This window comes from Perissodus microlepis, chromosome 17 (assembly GCF_051167445.1).
Source record: "Perissodus microlepis isolate ML-2025 ecotype Zambia chromosome 17, ASM5116744v1, whole genome shotgun sequence".
NCBI classification, from domain to species: Eukaryota; Metazoa; Chordata; class Actinopteri; order Cichliformes; family Cichlidae; genus Perissodus; species Perissodus microlepis.
In genome coordinates this window covers 30600929-30621018 of record NC_140477.1, presented here as the reverse complement: position 1 = coordinate 30621018, position 20090 = coordinate 30600929, and the positions used below count along the sequence as shown (strand labels likewise).

At 40.8% G+C, this 20090-nt stretch overlaps 1 protein-coding gene across 6 annotated transcripts in view; it reads left to right on the top strand.

Moving 5' to 3' along the window:
* LOC146369884 (discs large homolog 1-like protein) overlaps positions 1–20090 on the top strand; it is a 116646-nt gene that overhangs the window by 2996 nt on the left and 93560 nt on the right. For 2 of the 6 annotated variants that reach the window (XM_084910204.1, XM_084910199.1), the window contains exons 3-4: positions 2042–2843; positions 3009–3105. In XM_084910204.1, coding sequence (XP_084766330.1) covers positions 2042–2843; positions 3009–3105 — 899 coding nt within the window. Of the gene's footprint in view, positions 1–2041; positions 2844–3008; positions 3106–5768; positions 5814–10039; positions 10088–19757; positions 19993–20090 lie in introns of those variants that run through there. The other 4 variants (XM_084910203.1, XM_084910200.1, XM_084910205.1 and 1 more) reach the window with 4 other exon arrangements.

The window sequence follows — 20090 nt, the reverse complement described above, 5'->3', positions numbered from 1 at the left end:
TAAGGGAACAACTGACTGTAAATAAGAGGCAAGCATTTCCCCATATCTGCACCTTTATCTACGGCCACTCAGTAACTAAACCTGTCGTACTGTATAACAGGCTCTCTTACACCCACCGGTACCAAATCCCGACACACTGGAATACAAAGCAGGCAAATCAGGTCATTCTACGGGTGGAGTAAACTTATCAAATCTCATCTGATAAAATTCACTGCAAACAAGTTAGAGAGCCACACACAGAAAACAAAAAAAAGTTGGACTGTACACCCGTCAAGATTGCCAGGTTCTTCACAAATAAGTCCTTTATTGGCCTTTTTAGTTAAAACTGGTTAATTAGTGGTGATGCCTCGACACTTAGTGATGTCTGTTCTCCCCACGCACATCTAGCTGTCATGGCGGCCTTTCCACCATATTCAGTAGTTATTTTAAATGCAGACATATACCTAATAAATACTTAGGTAGATGTCTAATTACACTACCTTTGAGGTGCAAGTCCTGAAGATCATTCATATTTTATGCTTTTTTTGGTGTGTTTTTCTATCCATCTATGTTTTTCCGGCATTGGCATTGTGCTTGGTATTAGCTGGTGGATCAAAATCTGACAGTACTTTTCTCTGTTCATAATTCCATCGGTTTTTGACAAGATCCCCAACGCCACTGCCTTCACCCCGTCCAGCCTACAGATGGCTGTAGGGCTGCCACAAACGATTATTTTGATAGTCGACTAGTCACCGATTATTTTTGCGATTAGTGGACTAATCAGATCATGCATCCATTGGACGTCTAGCTTATTGCAGCATGCATCTGCTCTTATATAACTATCATTAGCTTACAGCTTTAATTGTTTAAGGTATGTGCTAACTAAAAATAAAGACAAGATGATAGTTTATTAAATTTTAATGAGATTTGCAGATTGTTTCGGTGAAGTTTAATAAACTCCTTGCTATCTAAAATATAACGGGACACCGGAGTATATTCTTGAGCATCTCACACTTCTGATAATCAGTTGTCTGCTTGACGTTTATTCAGCTGTGTAAAAACTATAACTTTAATCTCAGCCAAACCGATTTACTCAGGAACAAATAAAATACTACAAAAAGCCAAACAATAAAATTTTTAAGTTATCTAAGTGACTTATATATGTTTAACCTGAGTAGCGAAAGACAGCTGTGGGTTTGAAAACGATTTGCCGGGAGTCCGGTGTTCTCACGGCTCTAGTGAGCCTTGCTCCCGGCTAGCTATCGAGCTAGTGGGTAACAGACGTCTCCGAAAACGTCGGAGCGCTTTTGAAAATATGTGGTGTCTTGATAAACTGAGGAGATATTTGAGGTTTACACAGTTACATTCTCGCCTGAAAATATGTTAAACGTTTATTTTGTGACCCAGAAAGAATAATAAGAGTAATATTAAAACTAACTAGCTGCCGCCATTGTTGGAAACTGAGCTGGGCTGCGCTATGAATTCTGGGACAGAGCTACTTCTTCTTCTTCGGGGTTTAACGGCAGCTGGCATCCTTGTACATGCAGTGCTGCCATCTTCTGTTTCAGTCCGTTATTACACTCTTAAGTCCCACTACTTATTCCTGCGTCTTTTGTGATTTTACAAAGCTTCAAACGACGCGTCGACTATTAAATCAGTCGTCGACGATTCTGATAGTCGACGTAATCGTGACTAGTCGACTAATCGTGGCAGCCCTAGATGGCTGTAGGCTCTTACTATTGCACCTCTCTCCTGAGAGAATGGCTTGATTCTTGATTCTTCAGTGAACAGTAGATGGATCAACTGAGGGAAACTCTGGCTCTTATGAAGCAAAATATAATGAAATGTGGGGTGGCCCAAGACTTTTGCACAATATGATTTTTAAAGGTTAACTGATTACACCATGGATTAATTTTTTTAATGATCCACTAATCTGTCTTTTGGTGAATAAATTAATGTATCAATCAAACACTCACTGTTTGCACTCAGTGATTTGCCCACTTCTGTAGGGTTTAGTTAATCACTACACCCTTTCACATTGTTACTTTCCTCCTTTTTCCAGATATCCAGGAGTACTATGAGTTTACCGTCCTTGCAGACAGCAAGTGCTCTGCGGACAGTCCCAAGAACCTTGCTGCCTCCTGCAGGCTGCCAGCAGAACCCTCAGCCCAGCCCCTGTCCTCCACAGGTCCCTTGACCTCCAGCATTTCTGATGGACAATCCCAACCCAAACCACTCGTCTCCAAACCCAGGTCAGTCAAGTATCCTGCACCTCCAGTACCATCAGCAACACCAGCAACAAAGTCATCTTCGCCTACAACACAGTCCAGCACACCTGAGTTGCAGCTGGCCAAAGTGAAGTACCGTGCTCCTCTTCCTCCTATTCAACCGGGGGGCTCCAAATCATTTGAAGTGGAGACTTCTAAACCTTCCCACAGTGTCACAGTTAGTAATGCAGAAACCCCGACCGGCTCCACAAATACATCTCCTGGAGTGTGGCTAAATGGAACAAAGCTTACTGCCACCAGCTCTGGCGTTTCTTCAGAAAGCTCCACCAGCCCACAAAGCATTCCTGCTTCGTCTGACCTGGTGACAGTCTCAGCCCTCGTCTCGAGCACCATTCAAGGCCTTGTGTCTCCAACTGCTCCGGTCAAACCTGCCCGCACCAGGATCCCTTCCAGCACAAGCCCAGGTCCCAACAAAGTCACAGATTCTGTCCCTACTGCTCCTCTGACCAGCAAGGACTCAGGATTCAGCAAAGTCACTCCCATTCCAAGTCCGACTAGTCCAAGCCAGGCAAAATTCACCTTCAGCGGACGCAGGTCCATAAGTCCTCCTGGACAGCTGAACAAAGGACCTTATGCGTGAGTGCAGTCTCTGGTAATATGATTGCATTGATTGCTAGTGTAATATCTTTATATAGTACTTCAACATGCTATTAGGAATTTAGATATAGAACAGAACACTAATGGACACATATTTGGAGTTCACCTATTTGCACCCTCCCTTGATCTCTTTTCTCCAACCAGCCCAACCAGTCCTGGGCCAGGAAAGGGCCCTTCCACTAGCCCAACCCATGGTCCAGCCCTCTCCAGGCCACCCACGAGCCCAGTGACCCACAACAAGGTAAGACATCTCTTTATGTTTTGTTGTAAGGACCACAGGAAAGCTGCAGCAAATCTGTCTGTAGCTGACAGAAAATGAGATAGAGGTTGTGTCACGAGTCTGCAGCTGCAGACTCTTGGAATTTGCAGTGTGAACCCAGATGCAGATAAACAAAAGCAAGAAAACGAAATCTTAACAAAAAAGCGAGCCGGTTTATTGTGGCTAAAGGCAGGAACAAAACAAAGGCAAAAGGAGACCATAAACACTAACGAAACTGTGAGGAAACTAAACTAAGAATACTTAGAACGAGACTAGCAAAACGGAACACACTGAACACAGGACGTGAGACTATCAAAATAAAACAGGAAACACGTTTTAATTGATTATATTGTGATTGTTAAACTATTGACTTTGAAAATGACATTTTCAGAAGCTGTTAGAAAGGTTCCTGAGAAGTGTTTATGAGAGACACCACGTCTGCTCTTGAATCAGTACATCGAAAGGCTTGTGGTGGCTGCAGCAGGCAGAATAAGATAGACAGGTTGTTTATACAGATTCATGCATTGCATAATATGACAAAGGGAAACAGGTTAAGTAACGTTTTAATAATCTGGACAGTCAGCAGAATGAGGTCAGAGGTTTAACCCTAACCCTTGGGTAAACAGGGATTGATGGTTTCCTTTAGTTTGAGCTTTTTGACCGCAGGCTTGTTGCTGATGACTGAACATAGAGCATCATTAGAGTAATGTCATTGTGCTTTTTTCAGTGTGTCTGTTTACTAAAGTTCTGCTCTTTACATGATGATTGAATTTGTGAGTTGGAAGCATCAAGTATTCATTTTTGATCACAAAAATGGGTGAATTTTCAAAATGTTAAGTAAAGCCCAGCCAATATGGAAACTGAGCAATTATTTCTTTTGTTCGGAGCGTACCGAGCCTCATCTATCACACAGTATCTTGCCCAAGCACACTTCATGGATTGGAGAAGAATTACAACTTTTTGATCAGTGGATTATTCAATATGGAGCACACTTTTTTTTCCTTTTGTTTATTTTTCTGTGTTTTTTAAAAATTATTTTGTGGGCCATTTTTCATTTGTTGTAACGGGAACGAACAAGTGAAAATGACACAGAAAATAGTTCAGGATTGACTCAAACCCGGGTCACCTGTTCAACCACGTTAGCTGTACCTGTGCCCTCATCTCCTCTGATTATTCTATAGCACATGCAGAGGTTTGTGCAGCTCAGGTTGATGGAAATAATGATATGTTGCTATGCTCATATATACTTTTCCTGTAATGTCACACCCACCTGGGACAAAACACAGACTTTCTTCTAGTCAAAATGCTGCATAGCTAACATGTACCACTACAAGCCACTCGGTTTGTTTAGAATTGCTATACAGCTGAAAGTGTAGCAATGCATGTAAACACTCTTCATCTAATTCTTGTTGTAGTGGCCAAAATTGCACCATCCTTTTCCACAGCAGCCCACATTACACTTGGTAGGTCCTTTAAACTATTCAAAATGTTACTGCCTTGCCATCATGACCTTGTCTAACTTTAGCCAGCTAATAAGTACTCACTTTTGTTTGGATAGTGAAGAATGTTTAGTATTTTGTTTTCACCCCAAAGCTATTAATAATGATTCTGGTTATCACAGCCCAGTGCAGACAGACTGACCACTTTCTGTTGGCAACGGAGAGCATCAGGAAAAAACAACAATGAGTGCAAGCACAGGAATAGGACAAAAAAGTAGAGCAGATACAAATGCACATGTGAACTCGAAGACATGTTGCACATGTTCATGCTCTGCTACAGATGTGGGTGTTAGACATGGATTTACTTACTCCAACTTTCCTTTCTCTCTCAGCGCCACAGGTAGTGTATAGTATTTGCTCTATATTACATCATTTACTCTATATTGTACACATACAGTATATTACAGTGCCAGCTGTAGTAATGTTGTGTATCAAGGAAAAGCAAAAGAGTCAAATCGCAGCTCTGCGTGTAGCTTTGGGCTACATATGGAGCTTTAACTTCACCCACAGTCAAAAAGTTGAAAGTAGAGCATCCATTGCTATACCGCTGTTACTGTTCACTCAAGCCCCCCCACTTCTGCCAAACAGAGACCTGACCTGATAAAAAAAGCAGAGAGTGGTGTGAGTGTGTGTGAATCTGTTTGTGTATGCGCTTATGTCTGTGCATACACGTCTGTCAGTGTGAGTGTTTGCCTGTGCATCCATGTGTGTGCGCTTCTGCGGCTGTCTCCAGACGTTTGCCGCTTTTTTGTGTGTGTGTTCGTGTGTGTATGTGTGCTGAGTGTTCTGCATGCGTGCCGATATATATTCTGAGCCATGCACTCTTCGAGTTCAAAATGTGGCTACCAGCTGCCATAAAACGAAGAAAGCAGCTGGAAACCAAGAGGGCGGGTCGAGATGCATCGGGACAGACTCGCCATGTTTCAGATTCGGCCTCTGTTTTAGGAGAGAAGTCCTATCTGGCTGCTCCGATGAAAGGACAGGTGGAGAGGACACAAGAAAGGGAGGAGAGAGAAACTGAACGATGAAAGGAAAGGAGGAGACAGAGACAGACAGACGGGAAAAACATGCCACCAAAAGCAGCAAACATCTGATTGGTGGAACAGGAAAGTTGGAGCCACGAGATGTTTTGGTGAAAGTTTGCCAGTCGAACTGGTGAGGATGGATTGCATCTGTATCCTCACTACCAAGGTGAGACACGGGAACAGAGCAGGCTACTGTAGAAAGTGGCGGAGAAGACAAATCAGGCCACAGGAGAACAGGGTGTGTCAGTGTGATCATTGAACAGTGAAAAAAATTAAAATAGCTAACGCTTTATAATTTTGTGATCGGTCTATTTATTCAGTCATTACAGCAATGCCTTAATTTTTAATGTCAAACTCATTCTGAATGAATCATTGATGGGAAACTCAGCCATATCAAATTGGGGACACGGTTGCTTCATGTACAGTTGACTTGCTTTAGTTTGTGAATAAACAGGTTATAAGAGTAGTAGGCTGTGCTTTTGTGAAGCGATTCTAATGGGAATGCTGATCTGATGTACAGTTATTGGTCTGACATCATGTGACACCCAGAGAGACAGCAAACTAGGTTGATAGGACAGACACTTCAAAAGAGTGACTGCCTGGCTGCGAAGGTATGCGACTGGTGCAGTGGTTGACTGAATGACTGACTGCTCTTGAGGCAGAAGAGAGAACTTGGCTAAAAAAAACTAGGCTGGCAAAATTAAACACATACATTATGCACATATGTTCATGCTCAGAAATGCATGACCCATTTATAAGGAGTTGAATCAGTGTGAGCTGGGACAGATTTAAAGCCTGCATGTTGCAGCAGGCAAAAAGGTGACAAAGATATTTGTGTGCGGACTTGAGAAAAAAAGTTCAAGTTTTGTATACTGCAAAAAAATCGACATACCTGGGCCTTTCGACAATCTTAAAATTTTTGCATTTCTCAAATAACTACTAAAAGTACCCTATCATGGAGCACACTACCTACTGTCATGGTTTGCTGTGTGGCAGGCAGGATGTAGGACCCAAACGCAGGGCTCATACATGGAGAGGAAACTCAAAACGGCAGTTTTATTGCAGGAACAACTCTTACACTAATACAGAAAACAAAAATAAGAAACTAGAAACATGAAACTCAAACCGAAAACACTAAGAAACTAGGGAACTAAACTGGGAACAGAGAACTGGCAAATACCAGTAGCATGGAGGGAACAAACACAGCACATGGGGGTGGTGATGGAAGGAAAACATAGGGCTTAAATACACAAGGGAGTAATGAGAGAATGGGAAACGGGAGGGAAACACAGCTGGGAGGAATAAGGCATAATGAGGCAAGGGGAAGCAAAACTTGATACTCTGACATAGGACATGGGACTGTCAAGGTAAAACAGGAAACATGAGACAATCCAGCCCGTTCTCACTCCTGAGGCGTAATATACAGACGATTTGTCAAGTCCCAAGGTGTTCCTGAGGAACACGAAAGGTGACATTCCACGCTCCTATGCTACGCGCCGGGTTATGGATGAAATCCAGTAGAATGACGCTCTCGTGGTAATACATGTTCCAGCCATGTATTCCAGCCCTAACCCTAACCTTATCCCTAACCTTAACCAGCACTTTAATGACGTTAGATATTGTTTTCCAAAGCGATTTAAGTAAAACAAACGCACATGTCTAGATTCATTCCAAACGGTTCTCATGTTTCCTCATTTTTCTGATCTGTGCATGTGCATGCACCCGGAAGTTTAATATATCGACGATTTGTCACCTAGCGTAAAATGTTATGCTTTGGGAGTGAGAATGTGTTGGAGAATCACAAAGAAGCAGACTAGACACTGAGACATAGAGACACGACTGGATGACATCCAGTCATCCACCCATTCACACACACATTCACACACACTGTTGATGGCAAGCTACATTGTAGCCACAGCTGCCCTGGGGCGCACTGACAGAGGCGATATTAACATGTATTTTGTAGGATTTTGACAGAACACTGTCTCAAATCCAACACTATGAGTTGTACATTTTCCTGAAATGATGCAGGGTTTGACTGCAGTTATTGTGCTACCTGCTGTTTTTTGGGGACATTTGATTCTTGAACCTCTGTATATAATACCAAATTCTTATACATAACACATACATTTGAAAAAAGATATAAAAACTAAGCCATATCAGAACACATATAACTTGGCTAAAATAGATATGCTTCTTCCAGCTAGCAACTAGCTTCTTCTTTTGCAACTATGTAGCTAAGATGGTAACAACTGAGATATTAAAACTCAGTTTTTGACCTTCATGAATACACCATAGGGGTACTGTGGTACTTGCCTTTATGCACCCAAAGTCGCGAGTGAAGGTGCACAATTTGAGACACAGAGAAGGAGCTAATATAAATATATAAAACGCCAACTCTCTGTTTGTTTATTTCTTTAGTTTAGTGACCAAACTTGGCATACTGGGACATCTTAGACCCTTGAAGGGTCTTATCTGTATCTGATATTATAACGTTATTATGTTCCATGGCAATTACCCAACAAATGGCTAATTTCTTTTTAGCATTTTCACACATATAACATGTTATACAAGTATTATATTGTTTTTAATTACTCAACTAAAGTGTTTCATTTATATCCATGGATGCCTAGCAACTTCAGAGCAGTGGGATAAAAATGACCAATTTTAGACCTTCCACTCGTATTTTTTTATTTTCTCAGACAGTTTAAGTATATCAGTCTGCCAATAGTACGGACAGGCGAAACACTACTGTAGCATGGAAATGTACCAGTAGAATTAATTAGTAATGAATGCGTGAGAGAGATCCTGTCAGTACAGTGTAAATATGTCCTCAACTTTCTCCTGATTTTGCTCACTTTTTTTGCTTTCAGCACAAAAACTGGGCATACATGTAGCTGAAGATGAAGTGTATTAATTACAGAAGATGTTCTTTTCCCTCAGTAATTTCAAAGTAATAGACACCCCACAAAAAAGTAAAAACCATCATAAAACCTACAATAAAGTTTCAAATCAATGTCTCCCTGCCAGTCTCACAGCTTGTCCTAGAGCTTCTTAAACTAAAAACAACATCTTGAACAGAGTGAAAATAATTTTGATCATAAGTTTGTAAGATGGCTTCTGGCTTATGAAAATAGACTTCATTATGGGCGTGTAGAGGGATTTGGGCATGACAGTTGCACCTAATATATTGTGGTCTGGGCGTTTGGTGGTTTGAACCTTACTGTCTATGTAAAAGGTAAACATGCTGACTACTCTGTCGTCCTGCCACCTTAGCTAGAAATACTATGTGTCTGCCAGATCCTGAGCTTATTTATATGAAATTAACTCTTAGGAGCGTGATCTTCTGTCTGTATGCACAGTATCAAATCCAAGGGTTTATGATTAACTTTAGCAGAACTGTCAGTTCTACCAAAAACTTCCAAATACAGCCTGATTCCAAGATCATTCATCACAAAGGAATCTGGAGAATAATAGGAAGTAGCAGTGAAAAGCTCACTGGCAGTCATCGCGAATGCTTGATTGCAATTCTTGCTGCCAAGTGTGACAAAACCACTTATTAGGTTTAGGGTATAATTACTTTTGCATATTGGGCCAGATACATTTTTTCTCTTTATAAATTAAATGAAAAACTGCATTTTATATTATTTGGGTTATCTTTGCCTAGTCTTAAGAGTCACGCAGTCTGGGTATTTAACTGTGTATGAATACTCTCCTCTCTAGCTTGCCCAATCCTCTTTTCCTCTCTGATATATCCAGTCTTAAATCCCACTCTGGTTTTATTAGTGACTGATTGTTGTTTGGTCTGACTGAGTGCCTTCTGTGCACCAAGAGAGCAAGAGTCTCTCCTAAGAGGCTTACCTTAGGCTGCTAATAGACTTTAAAAAGGTGGAACTATTTTAGGATGGACAAAGAGGAGGATAGAGAGAAAAAAATGTCAGAGAGATACACAAAGACCTTGGAAAGCAGAAAAGACAGTCCATGGCTGCATGAACACTTCATGCAGTCATTGCATGCCTAGTTTTTCAGGGGTACTTTACTTGCAATTGCCAGGAAAAGGCCATGATAAATCCTTTCTGTAGTCCTACCATCTGAACAGCTGTCCAGCTGGCATCGTGATGTAACTGTGAGGAGGGCTCAAACATCAGACGGAGTAATCAGCAGAGAAGCCATGTGAGGAGAGACGAGCGAGAGAGAACTTTGTAAGCAGCTGTAGGACAGTTGAGTCCAGTGACATGTATCTGCAGTAGAACTAATATAGCGACTCAGGACCGCTGTTACAGTTTAGTTAAACGTCGTCTTGGCTCTGTATGGCCCACACCTGTAGAGAATTGGACTATGTCTCTGGACTGGCCTGCCTGTAGGACAACCGATACTACTGGGCCACCACGTGGGCTAATTGTGAAAATGGAGCACTGCCACTCTGCGGTTTCAATCAATGTAATGTATATTATATTATTTCAATTACACTTTATGACTTTGCAGTTCACATAGAAGAAACAGATTTGTACTGTAGTTGAGTAGCAGAGGCAAATAAGGTGTAACTTACTTTAGTAATAAATAACCAGCTGTCCATTACCTCTGTATGTGTTGTGTGTTATTGTATGCACAATTTAGGTACGCTTAAGGCTTATATGACATTAAACTCAGGTGTGGAATTACATGTTTACCTATAATTAAATGTCCTCTGTTTATTCTGCAAATGCATTTTAACACAAGAATGCAGTATAGTAGGACTATTTTTATTATTGCAGCCTAGTTTTTCACAGTATTTAGCTCATTTTTAACCATATCTTAGGTAAAGTGTAGGTTAACACACCTATGTATGTAAGGCTTAAAAACTATCTTGGAATTAGTTCCACAGAAGTATATCAGAGGTACTAGGAGGTACAGGAACTGGCTGAAAACCAAGAGGAGCTCAGTAATTAAGAAGAATTAGTACAGGGTCAGAGGGTTAACATTAGTCAGCTGCATTCTAATGCTAAATCATGAATGCTAACCACTAAACTAAATTCTTCTAAAGTACTTAGGAACACTCTATATACTTATATGCATCAGTATTGGCCACAGTGGATCGAATGCTGCAGTGTAGTCAATGAAAGGGATCCAGTGCTAGCTAACTGGAAATATTTGCCAACCCAAATCCATCCAAAATTTCTTGAACAGAAGCTGTTCATGGGTGTGAAGCTCCCTTGACGATGCTGAAACATGACCACAGTGTTCATTTATATTTTAGAGATGCTTTGTTTCACGTTATAAGAAAGTTGTTTTGTAGGAACACTTGAATTCCGCAGTGAAGCCAGTTTTTTGGCATCCAAATTCAAACAGTTCATCCACAACTTCAAGTGAACATTTATGCCGGATGTAAGGGAATATCGTGAGACATGTTTCAGTGGTCTGTTGTCCCAGTGAAGGTTAGCAAGTTAACATTAATTGTGTGACACTTGAACAGGACCAGATCAGCTAATCCCATCAAGCAAATTACTAATCACACACATACACACTTGTAGAAAAATTGCAACACACACAGACACACACACACACACACACATAGAAAGTTCAGTTGAGAGAGTAGACCAGAGCCACTCTTCATGTATTGAGTGAAAAAGATTTAGGTGAATGTAAATACTATAAATGCAAAGGGTGCAGAAGAAATAACATTAAAAAATTACAGTTGAGTGTCTTAAAGACAGACAAACATCCCTGATTTTTGCATTAGCCTACTCCAGTTATCCTTAATTAAATAATCAAGTAACATCTAGATCAGGGGTGGGCAATTCCAGGCCCCGAGGGCTGGTGTCCTGCAGGTTTTAGATCTCACCTTGGGTCAACACACCTGAATCACATGATTAGTTCGTTACCAGGCCTCTGGAGAACTTCAGGACATGTTGAGGAGCTAATTTAGCCATTTAAATCAGCTGTGTTGGTTCAAGGACACATCTAAAACCTGCAGGGACACCGGCCCTCGAGGCCTGGAGTTGCCCACCCCTGATCTAGATCAAGACGGTTGTTCATGTGTGTATAGTATGTTTATTTATATGATAGATTATTTTTTTTCTTTCTTAGTACCTTCAGTCAGCCAGTGATATCTAATAATGCATTGATTAAATGTATAATTGTTTTAATATTACAATTTAATAGCTGATTATTTAAATAATTTGCATGAATTTCAGAGTATTTAACTTAAAGTTATGTCCTGTACATTTTTATTCCAGCATAATCTGTCAGTGTTGTGATATTAGGAATGTTTGGCTTTGCCAGTCTGTGACTGGTAACTGTGGAGGAAAATCTGTGACAGTCAGCGCTCACTGGTTTTCGCTGGTCTTCGGCTGTTTCTTGTAAAGCTTCGGGGTGTGTTTTTGGCTCATTATCCTGCTGCAGTGTTAACCTTTTTTTGGATTCAGGTCACTTGTCTAATTCCAAAGAAGGCTAAACACCTCCAAACTGAAATAACCCTGTTACCTCTGCAATTGTTGGTTTGAACCTTTGTGATTTTAATCACTCAGTTGTTCTTCTATTACTATTTTAAATCTACGGGTCCATGTGTGGCTCTATATTGATGTCCTTGTACACTGAAATTGTCACGAATAACTAAAAAGTAGTGCCTTAAGATCAACTACTAATCTGCAGTGTCTGCGACTCTTTGTAGATGCTTTTACAAGGTAGTGTAATCTGACCTTATCCAACTCTAAGCAGGTAACTTTTAAGGAATTGTTTAGAGACCTCTCCTTCTTTAGACAAACAAACTCTGAAGCAACTTTTTTTGTGCGTCAGTGAACAAAGTTCAGTGTATTGATCCTCTCTTTTTGCTGTTCCTGGTTGTTTTTGCATATTAATGATTCAATAATCAAAAAGGTTCTGAAGTCCCATGCACTGCCCTTCAGTCTCATCTTGATTTGACATTGTTTAGAACAACGTTTGGATTTCTGATATTTTCACTTTCTGCTAGAAGCTGGTGGACAATAACTCCAAGTTGATTTAATTAAAGAAACCTCTGATAATCAGAATTATTCGAATGCTGCTTCAGACAGTCACAATTAAGGAAACCTGGCCTTTTGTTTAAATGAATTCTTTGCTTTTAATGTAGTTCCTGCTTAGTGCAGAGAGAGCGATGATTGAAGCAGACTTCAGTGGACATGTAGGTGAAGGGAACAGGGGTGAGATGGAGTTGGGTAGCTATGGTGTAAAGGATGGTAGTGGATTTTGTGAAAAGGATAGACATGGCTGTGGTGAACACATATTTCAGGAAGAGAGAGGAAAGTTCATTGATGCATAAGAGTGAAGGAATCTGCTCCAATCTAAAAGCGATATGAGACTGCAAGTCTGGGTCAGGGGAGGCAGCATTGGATGGTAGCCAATGAATTTAGAGGCAAGGATTAAATAGTGGAAGTTGAAAAATGTTCAGGGAACAGTTGAGACAAAATCTGGTCGGTAAGGGAGAGATCTCTTGGATAGTACAGCTAACGTGGTGAGCGAAGCTGCCTAGAGGATATTTGGTATAACCTCTGGTTAAAGGAAAAAGACACGAAGACTTGGTGGTTCAAACGAAGAGGTTGGCAAAGGAAAAGTGAGATACTCTGGGAGGTAGACAGGAATACTGGAAGGACAGGACAAGAGAGAGGTGACAAAGGCAAAGGCTTATAGTTACATTTTATGTGAGGCTGAAGGAAGAGAGTCCAAGCTGGAAAGAGCAGGTTAGGGTGATTAAGGATAGAGGTGGAAATGAACTAATGAGTGAAGGAAGTGTGCTTGGAAAGTGGAGGGAGTACTTTGAGGAGCTCATGAATGTAGAAAATGAGAGCGAGAGGAAGGATGGAGAACAGCTAGTGAATCAGGAAGTCCAAAGGATTAGTTAGGAGGAAATGAGGGCAGCTATGATGGAGGATGAAGAGTGTAAAGGCGATTGCCCCGGATGACCTATCTGTGGTGCTATGGAGATATCAAGGAGAGAGGGCAGTGGACTTTTTAACCAGACTGAGTCTTCCACAGCCAGGAGAGTGGGAGGATTCCTGACGAATGGGAAAGACGTGGCTGGGCAGAACTTGAATATAACATCATTGTAAATAAATAACAGGGGCATAAATAATAAACTAAAATCTTAATTGTGACGAGGAAAATTTTTCAGGTGTTACAGGAGAACACAAACAAACTGGAAAACCAAATTCTTTGGTCAGTTCCAAATAAATAAAATGACTAAATAGCTAAAACATTTCCACAATCCCAAATTCTTCAACAGTGTCCTCATCTTTTGAGCCTTGTGCTGTGTCCTCAATTGGACCTAGCATGCTGAATATGGAAGCAGACAAGAGAAAAGATCACAGAGAAGATTCACGTAAAGGATGCAGTAAAGGAGAACATGCAGAGTGATGACAGAAGAGGATGGTAGAGATAGGGTGAAATTCAGATGATCAACTGTGGCGATGCCTGAGAAGAAGAAGGAAGAACATTTTTCATGTCAGAAATTTCACTTGTTTTCCCCCACATTTACATGAATAGATGACAGATTTTTTAAAAACTAAATATAAATATATAAAGAACAATAACCAAGTACTGCAGTGCCTGTGTTTTGCCACATTGTGGCACTGTCTGTCTAACAAATTCAGTGACATGATGGGTTTCACATTGTTGCTCTGCAGTGACTTAAAACATCCACGTTTGCTATTTAAATACACAGTCAGCTGACATGTCTCTTGGCATTATTTATTATAAAATATTCAGCAGATAACAGCAGATGTCCTATAATTCATTTCTGCCTCATGTTCATTTTGCTACTGCTACAAGGTTTCAGCAGGAGTCTGATGCCCTCACCCAGCTTTTAGAGGAAACAATGAGCTCTATTTTAAAGGGAATTCACTCATGTGTAAACTGAATATACAGCTGGTAAAAGGTGATCATATGACCATATTTAAAATCTTGATGTATGGTGCCTTTTTAAATTGGTTGGCTTGTAGAATGGAGAATCCACAGCGATTGGCTGGAAGGGGGTGTATGAGGTTATTACACACACACACATCCGCACAGCGTAGTTATTTCTGTGCTGGCTGACCTACTAATGTTAACATGTAGTGCATGCCTGCTAGGCTCATGAGGTAGCATCCTCTCTCTCTCTTGCTTTTTCCCATTTGTCATTTATTCCTTTTTCTTCACTCCCTTCATCCTCTTTCTTTCTTTCTTTCTTTCTTTCTTTCTTTCTTTCTTTCTTGTGTTCTGCTGTTATTTTATTTCTGTGTTTCAGGAAATTTGGTCTGTGATCCGATGTGAGCTTTACTCTCCCAGTACATTCTGTGAGCCATATGATCTAGAACCCCTTAGGTCATCCCAGATGTATGCATGTTTGTGTGTGTGGTTGCACACAGATCAGCAGGAGCTCCATCTGCTCTTTGCCAAACACAGAGGGATTCACTGTATCGCTGGTCTCCGTGCGAGTTTATCACAAAAACCAAGGCTATTTGAAGACAGGCACTTCAGCCTGTGCTGACTTCTGGAGAAATCCAGTCTCAGGTTTCTGGACTGAAAGAGAGACGTGAAAGACGTCAGTACATGAATCCAGAATAATTTAGTAGTAGTATATGGCCAATCTCTCACTCATCGAGTGATGTCACACAGTCCTGACTCACTCTAAATCTAGTTAATGAGAAATTTACATTTTCTGCTCTGCACACTACTGAAAAAATATCACCGTAACACAGTGAATATTGGGAAGGAAAAGAAGGGCATTTGGTGTCTATTCAGGATATACAGCTATAAAAACAGCAGTCTGGTTCACTACAAAAAAATGCTAATTTTCCCAGACTAGGATAAATAAGGAGGTTTTGAAATGTGTCAATAATCACATGGTTTATAGAATGACATCCAGGAAATATAGCTTTTAAAAATCTCACAGTGGATCCAAAACACAGTGTTTCTCCCATGAAACGCTTAAAATAACCTCTTGTGTCATTGCATTATTTACAGGACTTGTCTACCTGCATTAACTTCTAAACTTTTTTAGCTCACCCAGGTGCTTCCTTTATCTGTGTACAGCTGGAATAGCATCTAAAAATATTTTGCCATTACTAGCACTCAGTTTTAAATACAGCCATAATCGGGCCATAATCTTAAACTGTGGCTTGATTAGTTTGCCAGTAAGCCTATAAAATGACCGTAGATGGTATCAGTTTATTTTTCCTTTTGCTTCTCCTCTATTCCGTATTATAAAATTAGCCCCAGTGACCTCAGAGTCACCGTTTGTTCACTTCAGCCCCTCTGTTCATGCACAGTTTCGCCTTCTCTGTTTTCTCTCTCATGCTGTGTTGTTTGTTTGCAAGTGGAGGTGAGAAGGCAAAGGCAACCACAGAGAGACTACTGCGTGTGTTTAGGTCTGCATGTCTGCATGTGCGATGGTCCAGATGGCTCAGCCATCAGCATCAAGAGCTTGATTAAGGAGTACGCTTTGACTTGTTTGACTTTCTCTGCCCTTTACCCCCCATTTGCCTGCTCCGTTCTCAGACTCGGCATTTACAACACGTAAAACAGCTACACGCTGTTGTGGAGCTAAATTAATTAGTGGTTAATTTATCTGTTAGTGGATCAATTATTTGATTAATAGAAGAAAATGTGCTGAACTGTGACCCAAGTCTTGAAGGAATTTCTTTAAATCTATTGACTGTCTTTCTGTTAAAAATAAGTTTATCCTTGGACTCAAGGATAAACTTATTTGAATTTCATGGTCACGTATAACAGCCACAAAACATTTTGGCTGTAACTCAAGAACACCGGCACTCAGTTCGAAAGCTTTTCTTTGAAGCTTTGTTGCAAAAAATGATGAAGTGATGACTTCTTTATTATCCAAAAGGTGAGGTCAGAGGTCAGTTTTGCTTTAAATTCACCATTATTCAATACGGGAGCAGAAGTGAATAATATGTTTTTGTGCTTGCTGTCTTTGTCTTTGATGCCCACCTGTTAAATTCCTGCAAATTCTTTATTACATAGTATATGAGTCGGCACAGACAAGTTGGTCAAGTTGAGCGCTGCAAAGCGTTAATTCTGCTTATCTCTTATATGACTGAATTGAATATATTTGCTATTGGTCTGGAATAAAAAACCCTAAACAACTGGAAGTTTTCCCCTTGACTTTATTGGGAAAGTAACAGGTTAAACTGTGCACAGCATAAATTGAAGCAGAACACAAAGCTCTTCCAAAATCCTGGCAACTCAGCAGATTTCAGTTCGAGGCCACCTCACTGTTTTTATTTAGCTGATAACAGATGGCATAGCATCCAATTGAAAAATCGCATCGAGGACACGGTTCAAGTTGGTTTCACTTGTTTACGGTTTCTGCAGGCCATTTTGTAACTTATCTTGACCCAAGCTTCTCCTTCTATGCTGTATCTAACTTGAGATAGACATCAGTCTCATACCAGTTGTCAGTCATAACTGCTCTGTGCTCAGCCATGGTCTTGTTGCTGCTCTCCTCAACTCCAGCTTTCCATGCATGTCCACGGAAATGCAGGGAGTTCCCTGAATGGAGCCAAATACAAACACCAAATACATAGCACTTTAGGTAGAAATAACTACTTTTAACTATAGCGGTTCTGACTTAAATATTTTTTAATATTTATTTAATAAATAGTATTATTAAATGAATATTTAGTTTTAATGGAGTTCTTTACCCTAATATGTATAGTAAACACATAGTAATAGGCAGTGGTTTACATAATTTCCTAAAGGACACACATATCCCTTTGGGGTTGTGCACGGTGTAAAAATATGCCACATCACTCATGCAGCGCGACCTGCTGTGGTGCCTCTTTGTAAATAAGGGAGCAGCTGATAGTAGCTTTGTTTTTGTCACAGAATCAATCAGAACTTTAATAGGTTCTTTAGACATATTTGTTCATTCATTCGAGTTAAGACTTCTATTCGTAAGATAGTTTTGCAAGGATCTCAGTTTCCACTACATACTAACAGTGTGTTTGCAAGGAACCTGCTCATGTTTACACCAACAATAACAGTAGCCCTCTCTGTCATTGTGGAGATGTACCAGCAATACCATCAAACAGGTTTTTTACAAAAACCCGCAGGATTGTCCAGATGTAAAAATTGCTCAGCTGTTGCGATGCAGAATGACGTCATCAAAAAATGGACTGCAACAACAGCTCATAAATGATGAATGTGCACTTGCAATTGTTGCAGTTAGTAGAAGATTAAATAATTGATGCTATGAGCTAAAAAAAATATCTCTATTTCACTGTATTAAAACCTGCTATGGCATGCACAGATATGTTTTTCACCTTTCATCCTAGAGCAGCACACACATATGAACAGCACTTCTACTACGTGCTGTTCATTGTCTGATTGAATCAACAGAGTGAACTGAAGCATTTTAACTAGTTTGAAAGTTGCACTTTTTGGTGGTCAGCTGACCAAAACAGTAGAATTCGCTTGAAGTCATGTGATCACTTTAATTCAACAATAACTAAAGTAACATAACCTTGTAACTCTTCAGGACCCTGCACAATACTGTAACATAATAACATGAGAAAATAATAAAAATGAATGATGTTGTATATTGGGACAAGCTTTTTAACCAGTGGTTTAAACCCCACCTTTACCCGCCCAGTGGGTTTTTGCCTCAAGTTTGTTGTTTCCACCTTCAGCAGGAACATTTTTAGGAGCTAAATTGTCATTGGAGGCTGTAACTCTGCTCTCGCTCTCAGACATGTCTGGACTTTCATCAGATTACACCTTTTTTTAATCATGTAAAAATGTGTAGCATTATTAGTGTGGGCAGTGTGATACAGCCAAAGCCCTACCTGCGATCTGGGTAGCTTGCAGGTAGGAAACCACAAAACAAGATGATGTTAAGACCAACTTATTTTCAGAATAACAGACTTAGATATAAGAACTTTAATATGATTTTTGTGATTCTTATCATTCATCTGTGTGTCAGACCCAAATTTTCACCTTGCCTGCTCCTGCGCTCTGCTTTGTGAGCAAGAGGCAGGTTCATTTTTTATATTCAAATTTTTTCAGCTGTTTTAGTGTTTTGGGAAATCTGATGACTTTTTTACACCGTGTTCCCTCTGATCCGTGATCACACTGTCACCTGTGGTTTCAAATGGCTCAGTGCCAACAGCACAACAGCGCTGTGTTCAAATGTCAAATGAACGAGTTATTCCAGTGGTATTTCTTTGCGTGTATGTATCATGGATTGTGACTCTGGATGATGTAATAACATTGTCTCTGCCTCACTTATTTACTCTTTATGTTTCCCTTATTGTGCAGTATTTTATCAGCTCAGTTTTCACTAGCCGTTATAATACTATATCATTTCCTTACTCTTCCTCACTCTGTGCGTATAGGAGTGTATGGATGTACAAATCAGAGCATTACTGCAGCAGGTAGAAAGTGAGAGAGGTGCAAAGAGTAAAAGAAATGCAGGGAGAGAGAAGACACATTTTTAATTCTCCGTTTACCTTTGCAAGCAGGTCTCTGCTCTTTCTTTTTTTTTCTGTCTTTCTTTCTTTTCCTTTTCGCTCATTGATCTCGCTGTTGAAAGGCGGGCCAAGAGAGGCAGTGGAGCAAACCGAGGGAAAGTGAACAAGGCAAGCAGAGGGAGAGAGAGGGACATCGAAAGAAAGCAAGCAGGAGAGAGAAAGCGAGAGAGTGAGAGAGAAGGGTAGTGTTAGAACGAGAGAGGCAAACACTCACACTGCTCACACTGATAGAGAGAGAGGAGATAGAGGATTGGGACTGCTGCTGCAGAGGAGGACAAGAGAGACCACATCCATACTTACACACTCACAGATGCACTCACACATTCATTCATGCACACACACAGACAGACTGACCCACACATGCTGACAATAACAACATACTGAAAACACACTCACAAACACACATACACACACACACACGTGCTAACATTTTCTGACACACTCACATACATACATACATACATTTGCTGACACACGGGCAGACAGTGACCATGGTGCTCCCTGCATCCTGACTAGCTATGAGGATTACACTGATGAAGATGATGGGAGCGATGAAGAGCGTGAGGGAGAGGATGCTGGCCTGCCACAGCTGAGGACCGTAGTCAGGCGGTGGGGGGTGGGCAGGGGGTGGGAGGGCAGCAGAGTGGGGGATTGTGGGACAGGATGGAGCGCGGTAGATAGAACACATGCGTGTGCATGTGTGCATGTGTCTGTGTGAGTGTGTGGAGGTGTGTGAGTGTGAAATGTGTGTATGAAGGCTAGGATGCCCCCCAAGTCTGGGACCAGCTAGCTAACGTTAGCCACATGTTGTGCCACTGCAAAGTAGCATGCACCAACAACACCATATCTCTGATGTTTGGATGCAAGGTAGGTAGAGAGCTATGCATGTTTGTGTTTGTGAGTACGGCAGAGTTAGAGGGACACACAGGTGAAGTTATGGACTGTGGGAGAGAGACACTGACTTA